The sequence below is a fragment of the Lygodium microphyllum genome, chromosome 26 (genome assembly GCF_053477565.2).
Source record: "Lygodium microphyllum isolate KBCC chromosome 26, Lygodium_microphyllum_v1.1.10, whole genome shotgun sequence".
NCBI lineage: Eukaryota > Viridiplantae > Streptophyta > Polypodiopsida > Schizaeales > Lygodiaceae > Lygodium > Lygodium microphyllum.
In genome coordinates, this window is record NC_141160.1 from 85,714,401 (window position 1) to 85,734,365 (window position 19,965).

At 42.5% G+C, this 19,965-nt stretch overlaps 1 protein-coding gene across 1 annotated transcript in view; it reads right to left on the bottom strand.

Annotated features, from left to right (window-relative positions):
• Nucleotides 1-564: 564 nt before the first annotated feature.
• LOC148013493 (uncharacterized) overlaps nucleotides 565-19,965 on the bottom strand; it is a 60,075-nt gene continuing 40,674 nt past the window's right edge. The window contains exons 2-4 of the mRNA XM_087667812.1: nucleotides 2,767-3,299; nucleotides 2,498-2,673; nucleotides 565-1,463 (exon numbers count right to left, since the gene is read on the bottom strand). Coding sequence (XP_087523938.1) covers nucleotides 974-1,463; nucleotides 2,498-2,673; nucleotides 2,767-3,299 — 1,199 coding nt within the window. The 3' untranslated portion in view covers nucleotides 565-973. The remainder of the gene's footprint in view (nucleotides 1,464-2,497; nucleotides 2,674-2,766; nucleotides 3,300-19,965) is intronic.

Sequence of the window (19,965 nt, forward strand, 5' to 3'; positions counted from 1 at the left end):
ATTAGACACTTTTTCTTGAGCTCACTTTGCATCACCAAGAAACTTTTAAGTGTAAGGTTTTACATTACCCAAAGAGAGGCAAATAGTCTTAAGAATATAAATCATAGTAGTTTGAGAACAATATGTTGCGAACAAGTTGTAGCCCAAGTGGTTTGAGTGTGTGGGTGTGTGCATTGGTGTGAGTTCAAGCCTTGGATACAACCTTGAACTATTTTGCATCTTTCAAATTTCAAGCCTTCTCAAAAACTATCCCCGGACCTGCCCCTGCCCCAAAAAAAAAAGGGGGGAGAGAGAGAGAGAGAGAGAGAGAGAGAGAGAGAGCGCAATATGCCAAATCGTGAATTAATTAACCCCCAAATGGAGACAAAAACCTTCATATTGTGTTGAGATAAGTCCTAGAAAAAACCTATTTGCCCTTCCTCATTTAAAGGTATGTCCATAGATGAAATCTTCAACACAAGATGTCCATTTTTCATAAGAATGAGGGGGGCTCCTCAATTCTACATGATAATAAGAAAGAAAGAAAACACATACATCTACCACTCTTGCAGTTCTAAACTGGAATAGACAGCAAATTATATTTAAACCTCATGAAATGATTTGTTCCAAAAGCCTAGATACACTATCCACATGTTTTTGACCCCAAAGATTTACAATGAAACCTCCCTAATATCATTGATATTGGAGTGGATTGTGCAATACCGAAGGGCTACATGTAAAGCAGTCAATAGTTACATGACCATGATCAATAGGCATTATTCAATAAAGTGAAAGCACCTCAAGTCAAGTATAATGTTTGATTATCATCTCCATGATTGTTTGTTTATGCAGCTAATAAGACTAGAGTTGAGCTTATCAAGTTCAAATCTACCCAATTGTGCAAGAATCACTAAGCTACAGTATGATGTTCTGTTTACATTGAACCATAACGAAGGCTTACTGAGCCATCTCTGATGATCAATGAAAGCCATGATCAAGGATGTGCCCATTGGAAGAAGCTGCAGTGGCCACTACCCTTCATCACACTCCATTTTCCACAGGCAAAGAAGAACTTACCATATGTAGGTCCTGGCTTCTTTACCATCTGTCTCTTACAGCACACCCCACAGTGGCACTGTAAAGGCTGGACATCCACATTCACAGGTTTTGATAAGCTTCCATTTGAGCTAAGTGGATCAGTACCGAATGGAACTTGTAAGCTAGAGCTAGGCCACTTAGGACACCGTAATTTGGCAACAAATACCACAGAGTTATCCTCTACAAGCACCTCCAATGAGCCTGTCACTGTCAGGACTGAACCTCGCCTCATGAGCTCTAAAGCAAGTCTAGCTGTATTCATTGCATCATCAAGACCACAGTGCGCCCGACCATTCCAATCTAATCCAGCCACCTCCACAGCTTTCCTCAGATTGCATTTGCGCCCCACAAAAGCATCTTGGAAGAGAACTTTCAGATTGATCCATCTGTGATCACCAAGTGATATCCTATGAGATCTTACACACTTACAGAAGGACAAAGGTACCAAAATGGCAACAAAATGCATTCCCATATGACAAGAAAATCTGTAGGCATGGGCATTGTGTAGTAAACAAAATTATAAAATGGTATTAAAAAGCATAGTTTAGAAGACAACAAGCATGCAGAAAAAGCTTAGTCTCTAATTCAAATGTGCTGCTAGATTTCTGGATCTGGTAAATTCTTGATACAAGTTGGAAATATATATTGCAAACAAGTGTCTTGCAAGATGGTTGTCAGAATTTTTTACTAAGCAGTAGACCATGAGAGTCACATTGGAAGTAAAGGCTCAGATGTCATAATAGACATAGGATCACAATTGAGAATTAGAAAGTTTAAAAATGATTTAATATCCAAATATTTTCCACCACTAGATTACACAACTAAATCTTGAACCTCCATCACATCTCGAGGCTTGACCAAAACCACCACCGTTTGCTTGACTGACACTGACCAAGAAAACTAGAGGCTAAGATAGACTGCAAAAGCTTCTATCCAAAGCCTTCAAAAACTAACATAACACTTCTACACTTGCTTTCTGGGTTGGCTCTGGGATCAGTCATCACTGCTTACAAGAACCCATAGCCTAGTTAGTCAGCAATGAGATGATCTTTTGGTTCAGTCAGCTTTTGCATTCCCATCTTATTGAAGCCTGACATAATAAGAAAATCTTTTAAGTATGGGGTGCATTTTATCAGGAGATTAGATTAGCACCTAAATACAATTCCTACATGGTTTGGGCAGGATAATCACACCCATGATGTTTAGAGCATGGGCAAAGAGAGCATTCCACATCCTAAAAAAGGGTTGCTTCATTTCGGACTTCTAAGTTTTCTACTTGGCATCAAACCAGGATGTAGAACCTGATCTCTACTCTCCCAAGGCACAGATGCTCATAAAACCCTTCCACCAAATAGAACATAAAATTAATTCTGTACAGTCAAATAAGAAAGAAGCTGCCATTACAGTTTCAATCTGGTACCTGTTAAAATATGCTGGCTTCTTTAAACCTTTCAACCTACATTCTGACTCCAGCATGACTTTGCAATCCCAGTCTGACCATATGAGAACTGCAAAGTTCTTGTTCTTGACTCCCTTCTCCTCTAACCATTTGTCATGTTTATCCAAAGCTTCCATCAAAGCGACCCCTGTGTCAACCTGCACAAATAGAGAGCCTACAAAAGGCATTGAAATAGCCCCAAATTAACACATAAAGAATAATATTAAGATCATATCAAGAGAGAGGCCAACCTGCTCTTGTTTGATGCCAGTAAGCTCCGTACAGAAATCAGTTAAAATAGGATGGTGCACTGGCTTTACATATATTTGAAAAGAGTCCTCCAATGTTAAGTGCTGACAGTTCACTAATACTGAGGGAAACTCAATTATTTCCTGAGGTTGAAAAGTCTGCAGATTTTTGTCACAGGTTGCTTCAAAATCAATAACCACGACATAATCAAACTCCTGTGCAATCTTTGGGGAAGCCACCTCAAGCTGGCCACCTTGCATCACAGAATGTTCTTCAGTCCGAGGATTTAGAAACTCTGACCCAGCTTTGAGCAGCCGATGATTGGACTGCATTCCTCTGATGTCTTGAAAGGTCCTTATAGGCACATAATTTGCTTTTCTCACATGAAATGTGTCAAGTACCCCTGCACGACCAGTGATCTGTCCTCCAGATTGAAGGGAGAAACCAAATACATCCTGTTCCATCCTGTATGGCAAAGTTTGTCTAATATAATGGAGGTATTGAAGGCAGTGTTCGTGATTTCTCAACATGTGGCCTAAAACAAAAGAAACTTTTAGAAAGAAGCAGCACTTACAACCAAAAACATAACCACATAATCATATATGTTTTCTTGTGCTATCTGTTTACGGTAAATTTTAGCAGCCATGACCATTGATCTATCAAAGCTATCTCAATGAACAGTATGCCATATAGCATCTCCCTCCATGCCTCTAGCCAAAAAGAATCTAGAATGGAGCCAATGGATAACAGCTTCCTTCCCACAATGCTCCAGCACCTTGCAACCACAATCTACTCTTAAGGGTTTCAACATTCTGTACCCCATGAGACCAAACTGCCAAGATGAGACCACATTTGAGTTTAAATTGTCATGGTTAGGTGTTATGGACTTTCATGGGACTTCAAGTCATAACCTATCATGAGGCACAAAAATGGCACAACAAAAAGGAACACAAGATATATCAATAAGGAATCCTTTGTATTCATGATATAGAAAGATACAACATTGAGGCACATCTCAGAACTACACCCTCATGACACCGTACATGTGAGGGTTCACCATTGAGTATAGGGAATCAGATGTTGAGTGGAAACCAAGGCTTAGAGTCACTACTACTCCTTATATAGCTGTTTCTGACTCCAACACCATGGTATAGCTACAAAGCCCATACCCTTACCAAGGGGCGGCTGGCTTAGAGTCTAGGTGCTTAGAAGCTGAAATTTAGAATGTAAGTTTCATAGTCAAAATTAAAGCTTTCTGATATTTTCAATTTTTAAAAGAATTCTACAAAAGGCATAAGCTCAAAGGAGCTTTCTAATGCATACAAGGATTTTGGCACATAATTAATATGTTGATTGCAAAGAAAGAACATTTAACAATAAAGCATTAATAATGCTTAATGAACAAGACAATTAAAAGGCGTAATAAGCATGAGATTAATAACACTTTAAATGTTACATTAAGCATACAGAACATGACTATCAATAATGCAACATTTAAAGCGTAAAGAACGTGACTACGTTTTGTGTAAAATGTTTTGGGTTTGTGGGAAACAGAGTGAACTGAAACATTTCCCCAAGAAGAAACACCACGTGGCATCCGTTCCCCCAAAAGGAAAACATTTCAAACAAGGAAACGTATTTTGGATTCTCCTCCACACATTTCGGTGTTTTGAGTCTTGTGAAGACATGTTTTCCGATTCTGTGTGTTACCCATTAAACCTTCATTAGCTCATTAATACAGGCCCAAAACTCAAATTACCAAAGTTTCTATGTCCAATTAGCAAACACCCAAACTTTGGAAGGATCCAAATCTATAAATAGGAGGCTGCCCAGCCACTTGTCTCATTCCCTATTTAAATGTTTTGTAGATTACCCCAATTCTTCCATTACCTAGCACCCTTCATCCCTCAAGCGCCTCCTTCATAAGCTGTTGTGGTGATCCTCAGCTGGCGCCCATCAGCTTGGCGACTCATCCAGCCTGTGTTTCACTCCAATTGCTCGTCACCTTCTTCCAACCAGCCCCAAGGTCATCTACCAGCTATTGCCTCAATCCTTGAAATGCACTGTAGTCTCTCTTTGCTGCCCCAACCTGCTGACATCATCAGATGCTTGCTCAGCCCTGCAATTTGCAACTGATCAGGCCGCCCTGCATCAAATCCTCCTCTTTCAGCCATCACCTAGCTCCAGATTGCTGCAAGTGATCAATTACCATCATCTTCAAGTGGTATGCTGCTATTTACCAATTCCAGTTCTAGAGACTCCAACATTTTTCTCTCCAACCTATTACTCTTCCATTTTCAACATCAGCTCAGCTCCTATCAGGCGAGAGAGAAGAGAGTGCTCGAAGGTCACATCGACTATGTGAGAATGAATGAAAGTACCTTCTCCAACTAGAAAGTAAAAAGCGCTTGTGGATAAGGGAAAGTTCAAAACAAACCGTAGCAAGAAGACGACAAGTGTAACAAACCCCCCTTGAGTGAATAATGTGAGCATATACAAGGAATAGGCAGATGAATCCGCAAATGGTATCAAGCCTAAAGCCTTGCAAAAGGCTTCAAACTTCTCTCTAGAGAACGCTTTTGTAAACACATCTGCCAAGTTGTCCTATGTAGGGACATAAACCAAGTCAATCTCCCTTGCATGGAGTCTTTCTCTGAAATAATGATAATGCACCTCAATGTGCTTAGAGAGAGCATGAAAAACTAGATTCCTTGCAACTACCATGGCACTTTGACTATCAATATAGATAGGAGTGAGTGATTGCTCTCCCACACTAAGATCGACCCAAAGGCATATAAGCCATACACATTCCAATGTAGTTGTAAATATTGCCCTGTATTTAGTTTCACAACTAGATATGCCCACTGTAGACCGCTTCTTGCTTAGCTAAGAAATGAATGAATCACCAAGCATGAAACAATTGCCGCTAGTGGACACCCTCGAGTCAAAAAAACCAACCCAGCAGGTTGAAACAGTGTCTGAGACTGTCAGAGCTTGCAATGCTGAAAATGCAGGCTGGCTGACCCTGGAGATGATGGACAGCAAGCTGAACAGCAGTCTGGGACAGTTTGGAGCAATCGCCAGCAGCTGAGAGCTGTCGCCTACAGCAATGGACAGACTGAAGATGATGTGGCTGCAATTGATGATGGCTGGACAACAAATCGAGGCAGGCTGCACGCTAGAAACTGGACACCAACAACAGCAGAGGATGCGTGAGCTGGTGTAACCTGCAAACAAAGATGATGGCTAAATGGGGACAGCCTGTCTATTTATAGATGTGAAAGGGTGGCCCAAAAATTAGGGTTTCCACTAAACTTTCTCGAACCACTCCCCATTTTAGGGCTTCCATTAAACTCTCTCGAACCGCTCCTCGTTTTAGGGTTTTACCCTAAAAGAGCACATTTTAGCTCAACATGGGCTGATTCCATCAAATGTACAGCTCTGTGTTTGCTTTGCTCTTCTGCTGAGGCAAGAGCCTCACTGTCCAGGTTCAAGAGCAGCTAATTGCTTCTCCAATGCAAGAACTAAAAAAAGTGATGACCATGCCACACAGGATAGTGTTTTCAGCTCTGATTTAATGTTGTTTGTGGGACTGCTTTACTGCCGGAATGATGCTAGGGTCAAAGGGTTTGTAGTCCAACTCGTATGGAATAGATTTGGAATGGAATAAGGTAGAGAACATGTCAAGAAACAGGTGAAAAACAGTAAATACAGAGTTTTGCAGATTGCAATTCTACACTCGAATTATTGAGTTATGGTCACAAAATGTGTTTTCCTACTTGGGATGTTGTTCAAAATATATTGTACTGTCCTTATGCAGCTGAAATTTACTCGGAAAAGATGAAAGCCAACTGTTCACAGGCTTTGTACTTTCAAACATTTCATTTTTGTAACTTTCCATCTTTTAATTGATAAAGAAATACCGAAAGGGATGCCAGACTTCGGGGCCAACCTGGTGTTGAGCGAGGGAGTGAGGTCTTTGTTTGTGTGTGTATGTGAAAAGACTAGGTATTAGTTGAAGGGACTACCACTTTACGTGAGTCATAGACCGGTTCCATGGTTCCATCCCCGAGATTCGAATTCTTTTCTGTAAGAATTTAAGCTCAGACTGCACCTTCATGGTTAACTAACACATTTGAAGTAAATATCATGAAAGCATGGCATAAATTGGACGTGGCAAACTGTGCCGATTTAAACAGTACAATAAGAAATTTTGGGAAGCACTTTTTCCCATGAGTTCTTACAAGACAGTGCCCTTGTCAAAACAAATTGAAAAGTACTGTTGCAGTTTGCCCAAAGCCATCAAGGATTATTGTACCAAGACAAGGGTTACAAATATGGTACAGTAATTGAAAATGCTAGTGTGGCAAATGCATTATTGAAAGAAAAAGCTGATAGCTTTAAAGGCACTGAAAAGAAGGATTCTTAGTTTAAGCAGGATCCTCGCAAGAAGAAGAAGCAATTTCCAAAAAATACCAGCTTTACAAAGAAGTCTTTTTGGAAGAAAAGTTTTCAGCAATAACCTCAGACTTCTTTTAAACAAGGCAAAGGATAAAAGAGGCCACTTTTTGGTAAATCATTTGAAGAAAGAAAGGCTTTAATGATGGCTGGGAAATGCTTTATATGTGAACAGAAAGGCCATTTTGCTTCTAAGTGCCCACAGCAATCTTGTAAAGATGCGCAAGTAAAAGAAGCCCAGCATTGGCTTAGTATCTGATATGGTGGGAGATCAATCAGCTGATGATGCTACAAAATTGTGCGCAACTTGGAAAAAGATCAGAGATTCCATTGTGCTTATTTTATTTGATCCTAGAGCTCGTGCAAACTTTATCTCACCGGCATTGGCAACTATGCCCAGGACATACTGAACCTGTCACCCTCATTCTTGGCAAACTCCATATGCACATTCGGAGCTATGTGGACACTGAGGAGTTCCATATTATGCCTTTAGAGGGCTATGATATTCTGTTAGGTATTCCATGGTGCCAAAGGAAGCATGCTATCTTGGATACTTACAACAGAACAATTACTCTTGTACATAGGAGCAAGACTCATGCGTTAGATGTGAAGCTTAAAGGAGTCTATCCCAATTGTTTCTACTTCTGCAATTACTTATGTAATGAAAAATCATATTTTTGCGTACTTGGTTTTTGCAAAGCAAGTTAATGAAGTTGACAGTAATGTGTCTGTACTAGATGAAAGTAGAAGGGCTTTCTTGGATAAATTCAGCGACTGTTTCTCAGATTCGTTATCAAGAGAGTTACCCCCTGAGAGGCTTGAAGATCATACCATAGATCTTATTCCAGGGACTAGTCCACCCAATAGGCCACCGTACAGTGTCAATGCAATGCAGCAGAAAGAGATTATGGCATAGATTAATGAGCTTTTAGAGAAGAGACTAATTCAGCCTAGTAGTTCTCTATTTTGTTCACCTGTGTAGCTAGTTCAGAAAAAGGACGGCTCTTGGCAAATGTGTATTGACTACAGGGCCTTGAATAAGAACACGATCAAGAATAGGTTTCCGATTCCGAGGATAGATAACATTCTTGATCGATTACAGGGAGCAGGAATGTTTAGCGGGATAGATTTGAAAAGTGGATACCATCATATCAAAATTAGGCCAAAGGATATCCATAAGACTGCTTTTAGAATGACATTTGGTCTCTATGAATTTTTAGTCATGCCGTTTGGATTGACCAATGCTCCTGCCACGTTTACAAGATGATGGATAGAACTTTCCGTCCTTATCAAAGTTTTGTTGGCACATTCTTTGATGATATGATTATCTTTTTAAAGAATGAAGAGGAGCATAGAAAACACTGAGTTACAATCTTTAATGAGCTTAAGCGTAACAAATCGCTCATTAATGGTAAGAAGAGTCAATTCTTTTTGGAAAAGATTCATTTCCTTGGGCACATAGTTTCTAAAGATGGTGTGAAGATGAATCTTGCAAAGATAGAAGCAATTGTCTCTTGGCCAGACTTGAAAACCGTTCATGATGTCCGCAGTTTCCTTGGCCTATGCTCTTACTACAGAAGATTTGTAAGACACTTTGCAGAGATTGCTTCTCCTTTACATGTGCTTGAAAAGAAAGATGTCAAATGGCAATGGACTAACAAAGAGAAATCAGCATTTAGATGTTTGAAGGGAAAAATGACTACAGATCCAGTACATATTTTGTCAGATCCGTCTAAGCCATTCATAGTGCAATGTGATGCATTTGGAAACAACACTGGTACTGTATTAATGCAGGATGACCGAGTTGTGGCATACAAGAGTAGAGTACTCTCTGTCATTGAAAGGACTTACCAAAATTATGAGAAAGAGTTACTGGCTGTGATCCATGAACTTTCTAGTTGGAAGCACTATTTACTTAGTGCTAATTTTTTAGTGCAAACGGATCATGAAACACTTAGATACTTTCTCACACAGGCTAAATTGTCAGAGAAACACATGCATTGGGCAATTTTCCTATCTATGTTTCATTTTCAGATAGTGAATGTGGAAGGCAAGAAGAATGTAGTTGCATATGCTTTATCTTGAAAACCACAAGTGTCAGCTATTTCAATTTCTTATCACCATGAATTGGATGATATGAAAGAGCAATATCCTAATGACGAAGATTTCTCTGAAATCTATGAATAGTCGATCAATGGTCAATATCATGATCATTCTGTGTTCAAAGAAGGCTTTATCATGATGCATGGAAGACTATGCGTTACCAAACAACTAAGGCCAAAAGTTTAATTAGAAAGTCATGTTCCACCGTAAACAGGACATTGTGGTATAGATGCTACAGTCAAAGCGGTAGAGACTTTCTTCTATTGGCCAACCTTGAGATCTAATGTTGATTCATATGTCAAATCTTGCCTTGTATGCCAAAAGGTCAAATTTGATAGACAAAAAGCACCAGGGTTACTACAACCACTACCTATTCCAGAAAGGCCATGGAAAAGTATTGCCACGGATTTCATTTTTTATCTTCCAAGAACTTCTTCAAAGAATGATGGAATCTCGACTATCATTTGCAGATTCAGCAAACAAACACATTCCATTCCTGTAAGGAAAAAGATTAAGTCACAACACATGGTAAAGATATTTATGCATAATATCTTGAAGTACCATGGAATGCCACGGTCAATTGTCAATGATAGAGACCCAAGAATGACTAGCTTGTTTTGGAAAACATTGTTTGAAAATATAGGCACTACGCTGAAATTTTCATCTTCTTTCCATCCACAAACAGATGGACAGTCTAAAGAAGCAAATTCGATTGTTTTAGATCTACTAAAGTGTTATGTTTCAGACCATAAGACTTCTTGGGAACACTACTTGAAATTGGTTGAGTATGCATACAATAATACAGTGCACTCATCTACTGGCAAAGCACCTTTTGAGATTGTGGAAGGTGGAAAGAAACTACCTCCCATTTTGCAGACAAAAGATAACATTTTTGAAGCAGATCGTTATGTAAAAGATTGGGAAGAAGCATATAAAAAGGTCAAGTAAGCCTTAGAAAAGTCACCAGCTAAACAGAAAAAAGCTGCTGATAGTCATCGTCGGGAACTCTTGTTCAAAAAGAATGATTGGGTCTTATTGCGTTTTGAAAAGGCACGTTTGAGAAAACAGAAGGGCAAGGAGCGTTTGTTTCCAAAGTATGCGTTACTATGGCCCTTTTCAAGTCTCAGATAAGATCAATGACGTGGCATATAGGCTGAAATTGCTTGAGAATTGGAAAATTCATAATGCATTCCATGTGAGCCTATTGAGGCCTTTTATTGGTGAAGTGCTGAAAGATATGGTTCAAGAGAAACAGCCTGAAGTAGAGGAATTAGATGAGATTCTAGTTTCTAAGCAAATCCCGGCACATAAGGATAGGAAAGTGAAAGGTAGAGTTATAAGAAGATTTTTGGTGAAGTAAAAGAACTATTCACCAATGGATGCCAAATGGATGGAAGAGGCTGAATTGGCACATTCGCCTCAGTTATTGCAACTTTACCGAGAAGCTTTCTTGCTGGAAACTACAGTGACTTAGAATGCTTTTTGAAGCAATGTACATTCTCTATTGTACAGTTGAATACTGCATCTCATTGAATAATGCACAATGTATGGTTTACACTTGGCATTAACATGTGTATCATTGAATGAAATCTCAGTGCTTTGAGTTGTATTTGTTACACTTCAATTGAATGATTATACATGTTGTGATACTAATAGTTCGGGGATACGTGCTATCGCCATGTGTTGCATCCAGAAACATGTATATTAGAAAGGCTCCTAGTAACCATAGTTGAAAACACAATGTGATCCTCCACCTATGTGAGACTTGAACTTGCAATGGCACAAATGATTGTGGGAAAACTCCTACCTTCGCGCAAGTGATACATGCGATGGAATTAATAACATGGAGAATTTTGTTATCGTCCTGTGTCATCCGTTAGCATGTGTGGCATGCAATCGAGGTCACTTGCTTCTTTCAAGAGGGGGATATGTCACCAAGTGGTGATTCTTTTTGCAATTGCTTTCCTTATTTACTTATATAAATATTTTATTTTTCTTTTCTTTAGTTGTTGTTGCTTTTTACCCCCAGAGTTCTCTTGGATTAAGCCAGGATCTTTGCATGGCCAAAAGAGGCAGCCATTGGGACGAATTGAACTAATGGTTTGTCTGAGCCTTGGGACCGGATTGAATCAGTACTAAAGAATAGAATGCCAGTGGTTTGGGACTGTGTGCTTAGCCACTGGAAATGGTGCAGGACAATGAGTCTGGCCAAGACAGAAGATGCACATGTGAGAATGCCCACGGAACAAAAGTCACCGTAACTAAGCCACATTACACTTTTTTATGTGGTCGCAATGGTAAAAGTTGCTTAGAAAAACTTGAGGAATGTAGGGTCACCATCCCTAAAATTTAGGGAGTTACTATTTTTGGACCCAAAATCTTTTCGCGTCATTATCTTCGTTTTTGCATGAGGATTAATTCTTCAGTTTATGCTAAGGTCAAATTTTGCACCGATGATGTAGAATTTCAGACTGGAAGGTTTAAACATGAAAATTGTTACACGTATACCATACGTCACAATTTGGGCACAAATTCCCGAGAGAGAGAGAGAGAGAGAGAGAGAGAGAGAGAGAGAGAGCATATTTTCAAAAAAACATAATAGGCAAGAGGGGCAGATCTGAGCGTGAAGTTTTCAACGGCTGAGGGCAAATTGCTGCGAGTACATCAGCTATGGACAGTACTTCTTCGTCTCTGACTCATATACGGAGGTAGAGCTTGCTCCCTCTGGTCAACTCACTCTCTATTCTTAGAGGAAATGCTCTGCATAATGGGCTGATTCCATTGAATGTACAGCTCTATGTTTTCTTTGCTCTTCTGCTGAGGCAAGAGCCTCACAATCCAGGTTCAAGAGCAACTAATTGCTTCTCCAATGCAAGAACTAAAGAAAGTGATGACCACGCCAAACAGGAACAATGTTTTCAGCTCTGATTTAGTGCTGTTGGTGGAACTGTTATACTGCTGAAATGATGCCAGGGTCAAAGGGTTTGTAGTCCAACTCGTATGGAACAAATCTGGAATGGAATAAGGCAGAGAAGAAGTCAAGAAACAAGTGAAAAACAGTAAATACAGAGTTCTACAGATTGCGATTCTACACTTGAATTATTGAGGTATGGTTACAGAAAGTGTTTTCCTACTTGGGATGTTGTTCTAGATATGTTGTATTGTCCTTATGCAGCTGAAATTTACTCAAAAAAGATGAAAGCCAACTGTTCACGAGCTTTGTACTTTCAAACATTTCATTTTTGTAACTTTCCATCTTTTAATTGATAAAGTAATACCGAAAGGGATGCCAGACTTTGGGGCCAATCTCGTGTTGAGCAAGGGAGTGAGGTCTATGTTTGTGTGTGTATGTGAAAAGACTAGGTATTAATTGAAGGGACTGCCACTTTATGTGAGTCATAGACCGGTTCCACCACAAGAGCTCCGCCCAACCGCCTATATCCCCAAGAGAAGTCCAGCGACCTCTCCCTCTTGTGGAAAGCAGGGTCCTGCCAAGCATCACGTGCTCCTACTATGAGGAGGAAGACCTCCCATGCCTCCCGCTCCTCCCCTGCCATACCCTAGTAATCTCTACCTCTGCCCTACTAGTCATCTAAGGCCTCCAAGTTGTTGAAGTCTCCTCCAACAATCCAAGAGTCCACCTCTGGAAGTCTTGCTACGATCTCCACCCAGACCTTGCTACATACCCTAACCTCGGTAGAAGCATAAACATTAAGGACTTCAAGGCACGATTCACCTGTATCCAGTCTGATCCATAGGGCCCTCCCTACCACAATCGTCCTGTGGTCTCATACACAGGCGATGAGGCTTGGGCCAATAGAGGTGCATACGCCTCCACTCCTGCCATGGGCACCAATGAAGTACTCCCAGTAGGTGTGTGAGCAGGCTGCAACTCCTACCAAACAATCAATTTCCTAGAACCATGTGCCCCAGTGTAGTGGAGGTTGTTCATGTTCCAGGATGCTAGGTGTAGACTCATGGGGAAACCTGAGACTGGCCAAACAAGAATCTGTTTGGTGTGGAAGTTGCTTATGAAGAGGAAGAGCTATGGGGCATGTGAATGCGCTTAGCCGCAGGCTTGGAGGGTGAACTTTATTCCCCCATAGTGGCTCTCAGACGGACCATGGGGGTGATAGATGCACCATGCGGTACCACCAAGGCATCTATCAACCAAACTGAGAGGTGTGACTCTGTACACTAGTAGAACCATGCAGCCTGTGCGAGGGACCACTCGATCACATCCATCAGTGAACTCCACTGTGGAGGGGCTCGAAAAATAATGCTCAAATGTGGGACCTCAACTCCATTCCACCAGTTGATGTCCATCATGCACCTTGGCCATTGCTAGGAGAAAAGTGCTAGTCCTTCTCCCATCCACTAGGAGATGTGGTCTGCAACCTGGCCCCTCACCTCCTCGTCTATCTGTGTCATCGTCCAATCTCATGAATGAGAGGTCTGAAAGAAGAAAGAAAAGTTTGGTCCATCTGGTGGTGCTAGTAAATGGACCTTGCCATTCCTTGACTTGCGAACCACGAAGTTCCCCACCTCCAGAGGTAGTGGAAACTCTCCGAGCTCTGCAACTCTCAAATAAGACCATGGACCACTACGGAAAAACTCCTTGGGGAGCCATTGCGCCTGTTGAGGGAAGGTGTGACGGGCGGCTGGACCAGATGAGCTCGTGGTTGTGTGGGGAGGGGGGGGACTGGGCTGCTAGTGAGGAGAGGATATGGGCGCGTGAGGCTCGTCACCTCCTATGGGAAGGGGGGAGAATGGATGGGGGGAAGGACACATGTACTGGGTGAAGATCGGGGGGGCTGATCGACGGGGGAGAAGGTGGAGGAGAGGACGAGTAAGAGGTGGTGGGGTGATCGAACGTATGAGGCGGATGTGAGGGGAAGTGAGTGGCCCCGGAAGGGGGAGGCTCTGGGATAAGGTCGGAGGGGGGGGTGGGGGGCCAAAAAACCATGAGGGGAGGGAAAGGGGGCATGGGGGATCTCGGGTGGAGGGGGCTGAGACGTGTCAGTAGGTGGTGGGGGTGAAGGCATGTGATCTTGCTAGGTGGGACGGAGGGGGGGGGGGTGCTACGGTGTGTTTTGACAAGGGCCCGTCACTCACCCTCCTGCTCTCTAATGCTGTGGTTGTGCCAAAGGGGCTAGCTAAGCCCCCCCTGCCGTCTCCCTCTCTGTCATCACTAGACTCGTGTGAAACCGTTAGCATCCACCTGTGGTTCAGCCGGCTGAGCCACCTTGGCTCCGAAGCGCATGCAGTCTACTGCCTAATGCCCAAAGTCATGGCATCGCAGTCACTGGCCAGACTGTCTATCACAATAACCTGCTACCTGAAAGTGTGTCTACCTACCTCAATCTCAAGAAACTTGGGTATGTTCTTTGTATCTTTTACAACCACACGTACCTTCAGGACTCCTGCAACTATCACTGCATCTACGGAGGCAGAAAGAACTGTGCCGAAAAGCTGTCCAAAGTCCTCCACTAACTAACGATACTCTACCACCAATCCAGGGAATAGAAGGGTGACCGGGTGTCCAGGAAACCTGTTGCGAAGTACAAACTCTTCCATTGTGAAGCCACTATACCAAGGAACCATGTTAATGACCCCCTTCGTGGAGGCATAAGGTGAGATATCCACTAGCTCACGGGCTGCATCCACACAGGTGAGTCGAACCATGAAGGTCCCCTGAACCATAAGAACTGCCTCCGCAATCTACGTTGTGCCAATGCACAGTGTGGAGTAAAGCCAATCCCGAAGCTGGTCCTTGGATGGAGAGTAGCCTACGAAACGTCCATAGATTGTTGTTTCTTTCAGTTCCAATTTTGTGGCACGGATGGAAAGGAGTTGTTTCTCAAAGAGGACGATACGCAAGGTATTTGGCTGAGGGGCACTCGCAGAATGCTCCGACGTCTGAGCAGAGGTTTCCATTGAGCGTCACTGCTGGGGGCTACCAATCTAGCTGCTTTTATATCGGGGGAAATGTTGCTGCAGACGGAGGGAGCAACAAATGCTAGTGGTATGAACGTGCAGCATAGGATGGAGGCACTGGAGCAGGTCAACTGGGGAGGTCTTTCATGTGTGAGGCAGAGATGATTCTTACATTTTTGTGTTTTTGTCTCAGTTATTGTGTTTTAGTCATATTTGCACATTCTGTGTTTTCTCAATGCAAACCCTAGCATACCTTCACATGGTATCATAGCTAGTGTTCTTGCAAAGAGTATCATGTGGCTATTGTGGAAAGCTCGGTTTTGTGTGAGATACACAAATGACACGTAACAAATTCACACATAGTTTCTTCCGTGCGGAGTATAGACTTGACCGTGTTGTACGGTACTATATGTATTTGTATGGATTCATACAATGAAACAAGGCTCGCCCCCACATCTGGGCACATTCCTGCGTCTACATAACAGCCACCTACTGTGTGTGTTCCATCCGTTTGCGCCTATGTGGCACTTTGGAGCGTGCCTAAGCCTTGGATGTCACAATCCTACCCTAACCCCCTTGGATTCTAAGCTTCAACCAACCCACCTTTGACTCCTTGACTTGGCCCTTGGGCCTCTCTTCTTCCACACTCTTCTCTCGCCTATAAAAGGTGCTTCTTCCCTCCATCTTTCCACACCAAGTCAACAAGTATTCTCATCTCCATCTCTAAGCACCACTTCAATCTTGGCGGTCAAGCTTTCACTCTCTCCTCTCCCCCCACCCCTCCATCTTCAAGCAAGCTACCTATCAAGCCTACACCTCTCTCCCTATCTCTCTCTCTCTCACCCGAACTTCCAATCTCCAAGCTTGAAGCCTCGGCCCTCCATCGGCATCATGACTCATGAGAAGCATGAGCCTTCAATTTGAATGCCATCCATGCGGAGAGGGACACAAAGAAGTCAAACTCCCACCATTGGACATGTAAGTATTGCGGGAAGCACTACACAAGTGGTGCAACCCGACTTCTCCAACATCCTTGTTGTGGGGGGGAGGGGGAGATGGGATGATGTACCTGCACTCGTTCACTCACTCAACACGGCACAAAAAGGTAACACAATATGTGAGAGCAAGGTAATCTTGAATTATTCAATGAAAGAAATGATACAACATAGGCACATCCCAGGACTACACCCTCACGACGCCGCACATATGAGAGTTCACCACTAGGTATAAGAAATCACACGTAGAGTGAAAACCAAGCAAGGCTCACAGTCACTACTACTCCCTATATAGGTGTTTCTCGTAGCAATGCCATAGTATAGCTACAAAGCCCCCCGCTTACTAGACTCCTATCCTCAACAATCTAAGGGTAGAGGTTAATGACTCATCCAAGGTCTTAATACAACTTCTAATGAGCTAGCTAGTGTCAGCCAATCTAGGACTTGACACATTAGCAGGGTCTTAACTCAGCCTTTACTATCAAATTGGTCAGTGTCTCCCACACTACGACTTGGGGGTCTTAACACAGCTTTTCCTATCAAGCTGGTCAGTGTCTGCCCATCTAGATTGCTTTGTTGCTTAGGTTTATTCTGGCTACCATGCAAATCCACCCTCGACTCAATTACATTTGCAGAGTGGAGGCATTACTAGGCCTATGATAAATCAAGTGATGACTCAAGGGGCATTGGAATAATTGTTACGATTCTCCTTGAGCCAAGTGGCGAAGGCGTCATTGCCACGTTCGCAAGTCTCCACCTCCAAAATCCAAGTGGCTTCTTTAGAAGAGTGTCCTTTCCACTTTGTAAGGTACTCCAGGTATCCTTTGTGTTCCCAACACCGAAGGAAGGCTTCTACTTCGAAGGGGCCATTGGAGTGAAGTAGTGGAATGTGCCACCCCCATTGGTTGTAGGGATAGAACCTGCGCAGAAGGCGGGCATGAAATGCATTATGGACGCAAATGCTTTCTGGCAAGTCGAGCTTGTATGTTGCTTTGTTCAAGATTTGAGTGATATGGTGGGGTCCATAGTAGCAGTGATTGAATTTGGGGCTCATATTCTTTGGGAGAGACATATACTTAGAGCTAACGAGAACCATGTCTCCCTTGGTAAAGAGTACCACCTTAGACTTCTTGTTGGTCTGTTCTGTCATGGTGATTTTACTCTTTTCTAGACTTTTCTTAGCTACTTCATTGCGGTCTCTCCATGTCTTCAAGAATTCTTCTGCATCCTGATCTTTGGCTTTGACAGCTCCTCAGGCTAAGGCAAGGGGTGTGATGACTTCTTTTCCCGTAGCTAACTCAAAGGGTGTGTAGCCCATGGCATAGTGGATTGAGCTGTTGTAGTGAAACTTGAGCACCACCTTACGCTACTTGTTGGCCTGTTCTGTCATGGTGATTTTTCTATTTTCTAGACTCTCCTTGATTGCTTCCTTGCGGTCTCTCCATTTCTTTAAGAATTCTTTTGCATCCTTGTCTTGAGGAGGCCATAAGCAAAGAAAATAGTCACTCTTAGGAGAGCCATGCAGTCTAAGTTTGATTCACTACCGAAAAAACCATACATGGGATTTGGTTCCTTTGCCTAATGGAAAACATGCATTGTTATACAAGTGGATATACAAGTTGAAGAGTACCCATGGACATCCAAACCAGCATATAAGGCTAGATTAGTTGTTAAGGATTTCAAGTAGGAGCATGGTGTTGACTTTGAAGAAGACCGTGTAGTCAAAATGACTACCCTATAATTGGTTTTGGCCTTGGTTGTGCAATTAGATTTTCACCTTTGTCAAATGGATGTGAAAATGACTTCTCTACATGGGGACTTATATGAGGATATCTATATGCAGTAGCCCTCCACCACTACAAAGATAATGGTGTAACCATGGGATTCTGGAAGCTCCACAATAAAATCCATGCTAATGACATTCCATGGCCGGCTAGGTACCGTCATTGGTTGAAGTAATCCTGTTGGCTTGGAGAATGGTGCCTTCACGAGTTGGCAAGTAGGGCATGTCTTGATATAGTCTATGACTTCTTCCTCCATGTTTGGTCAAAAGATCTGCTTTCTGAGTACTTCAAGTGTCTTGCTTTGGCCCTTATGCCCACGTAATTTCCCATCATGCACTTCATTTGATATAACCTTCTTCAACTCCACACTGTTGGAAATGTACAATCTCTTGCCTACAAACAAAATTCCCTCCTCTCGGATATACATGCCATGCGATGCCTTGTCAACTTTCACCTCTTCTATAATCTTGTGAATTTCTTGGTCATGTTCCAAAGCCTCGGAGGAAGTTGTTGCTACTAACCACACTAATGGCTTTCAAACCGGCCTTGTGACTTAGAGCATCTGCTATCTTGTTGGTGGAGCCTAGCTTGTGTTTGATCTCCAAGTCGAACTTTGCTAGAAAGTCGAGCCATCGGGCTTATTTGGCAAACAACTTTGGTTGGGACTAGAAGTATTTAAGGCATATGTTGTTTGTGAAGACCATTGTGCGTTTGTCTTGGACATAATGCTTCCATTTTCTAAGGCAATGAATCACTGCTAGCATCTCCTTCTCGTGTGTGCTCCATCTGGTTTCAGCATATGTGAACTTCTTGGATTCATAAGATATAGAGTGGCCATCTTGCACCAACACTCCCCCAATGCCATAATCTGATCCATCTATGGAGATTTCGAAGGGCTTTGTGAAGTTAGGTACTTTGAGGACAAGGGTTTGACTCATACATTTCTTCATCAGCTCAAAAGCGGCTACTACTCTCTTCCCCATGTCAAAGTGCTATCTCCTTTGGTGAGATGGGATAGTGGTGCGATTACCACGCTATAATCCTTGATGAATCTTTTACAAAACACCGTGAAGCCTAGGAATCCCCGAACTTCCCTCACAGTCTTTAACACAGGCAAATTCTTTACTGCTTCTACTTTATTGGGGTCTATTATGATGGCAATCTCACCTACGATGAAACCTAGTCCCACTAGAGAAAGGAGTAGACAAAGTAGTAAAAGTATAAAAAGTAAAGCTAATGCTACAGTAGGAAGTAACAAACCATCTAGCTCCTTCACTAGAAACTCACATTTTTACAGTTTGTGTTAGTCTCAGCTTCTCAAAAACTAGGCGTAAGTGTCTTTTGTGTTCCTCTAGAGTTTTACTATACACTAGGAGATCATCTATGTAGATAATGATGAAGATATCTCTTTCGGGCTGGAAGACTCCATCCATTAGACCACAGAAGGTGCCCAACCCATTACTCAATCCAAAACCTAGGAGGAGCCATCCAAAGCTTCCATATCGGGTACAAAAGGCTGTTTTGGAAATGCCTTCTTTTGCTATGCGAATCTGATGGTACCTTGACCTAAGGTCTATACCATTGAAGTACTTGGCTCCATGTAGCCTGTCTAAGAGGTCTTCATCTAAGGGCATGGGATACTTATTCTTGATGGTGATCTTATTAAGGGCCCTATAGTCTACACATAGTCAGAGACCCCCATGCTTCTTCTTGACAAACAGCACTCGAGCACCGAACAAGGATTTGCTAGGTCAGGTGAAACCTTGCTCTTCCAATTCATGTAACTGTTTCTTCAGCTCCATGAGTTCAATGTGATTCCTACGATAAGGGGCTCTAGCTAGCGTGATTGCCCCTGGGATTAGCTCCATCTTGTGGTCCACCTCTCTTTTGGGTGGTAGGCCCTTGGGTAGTTCTACTCGCATCA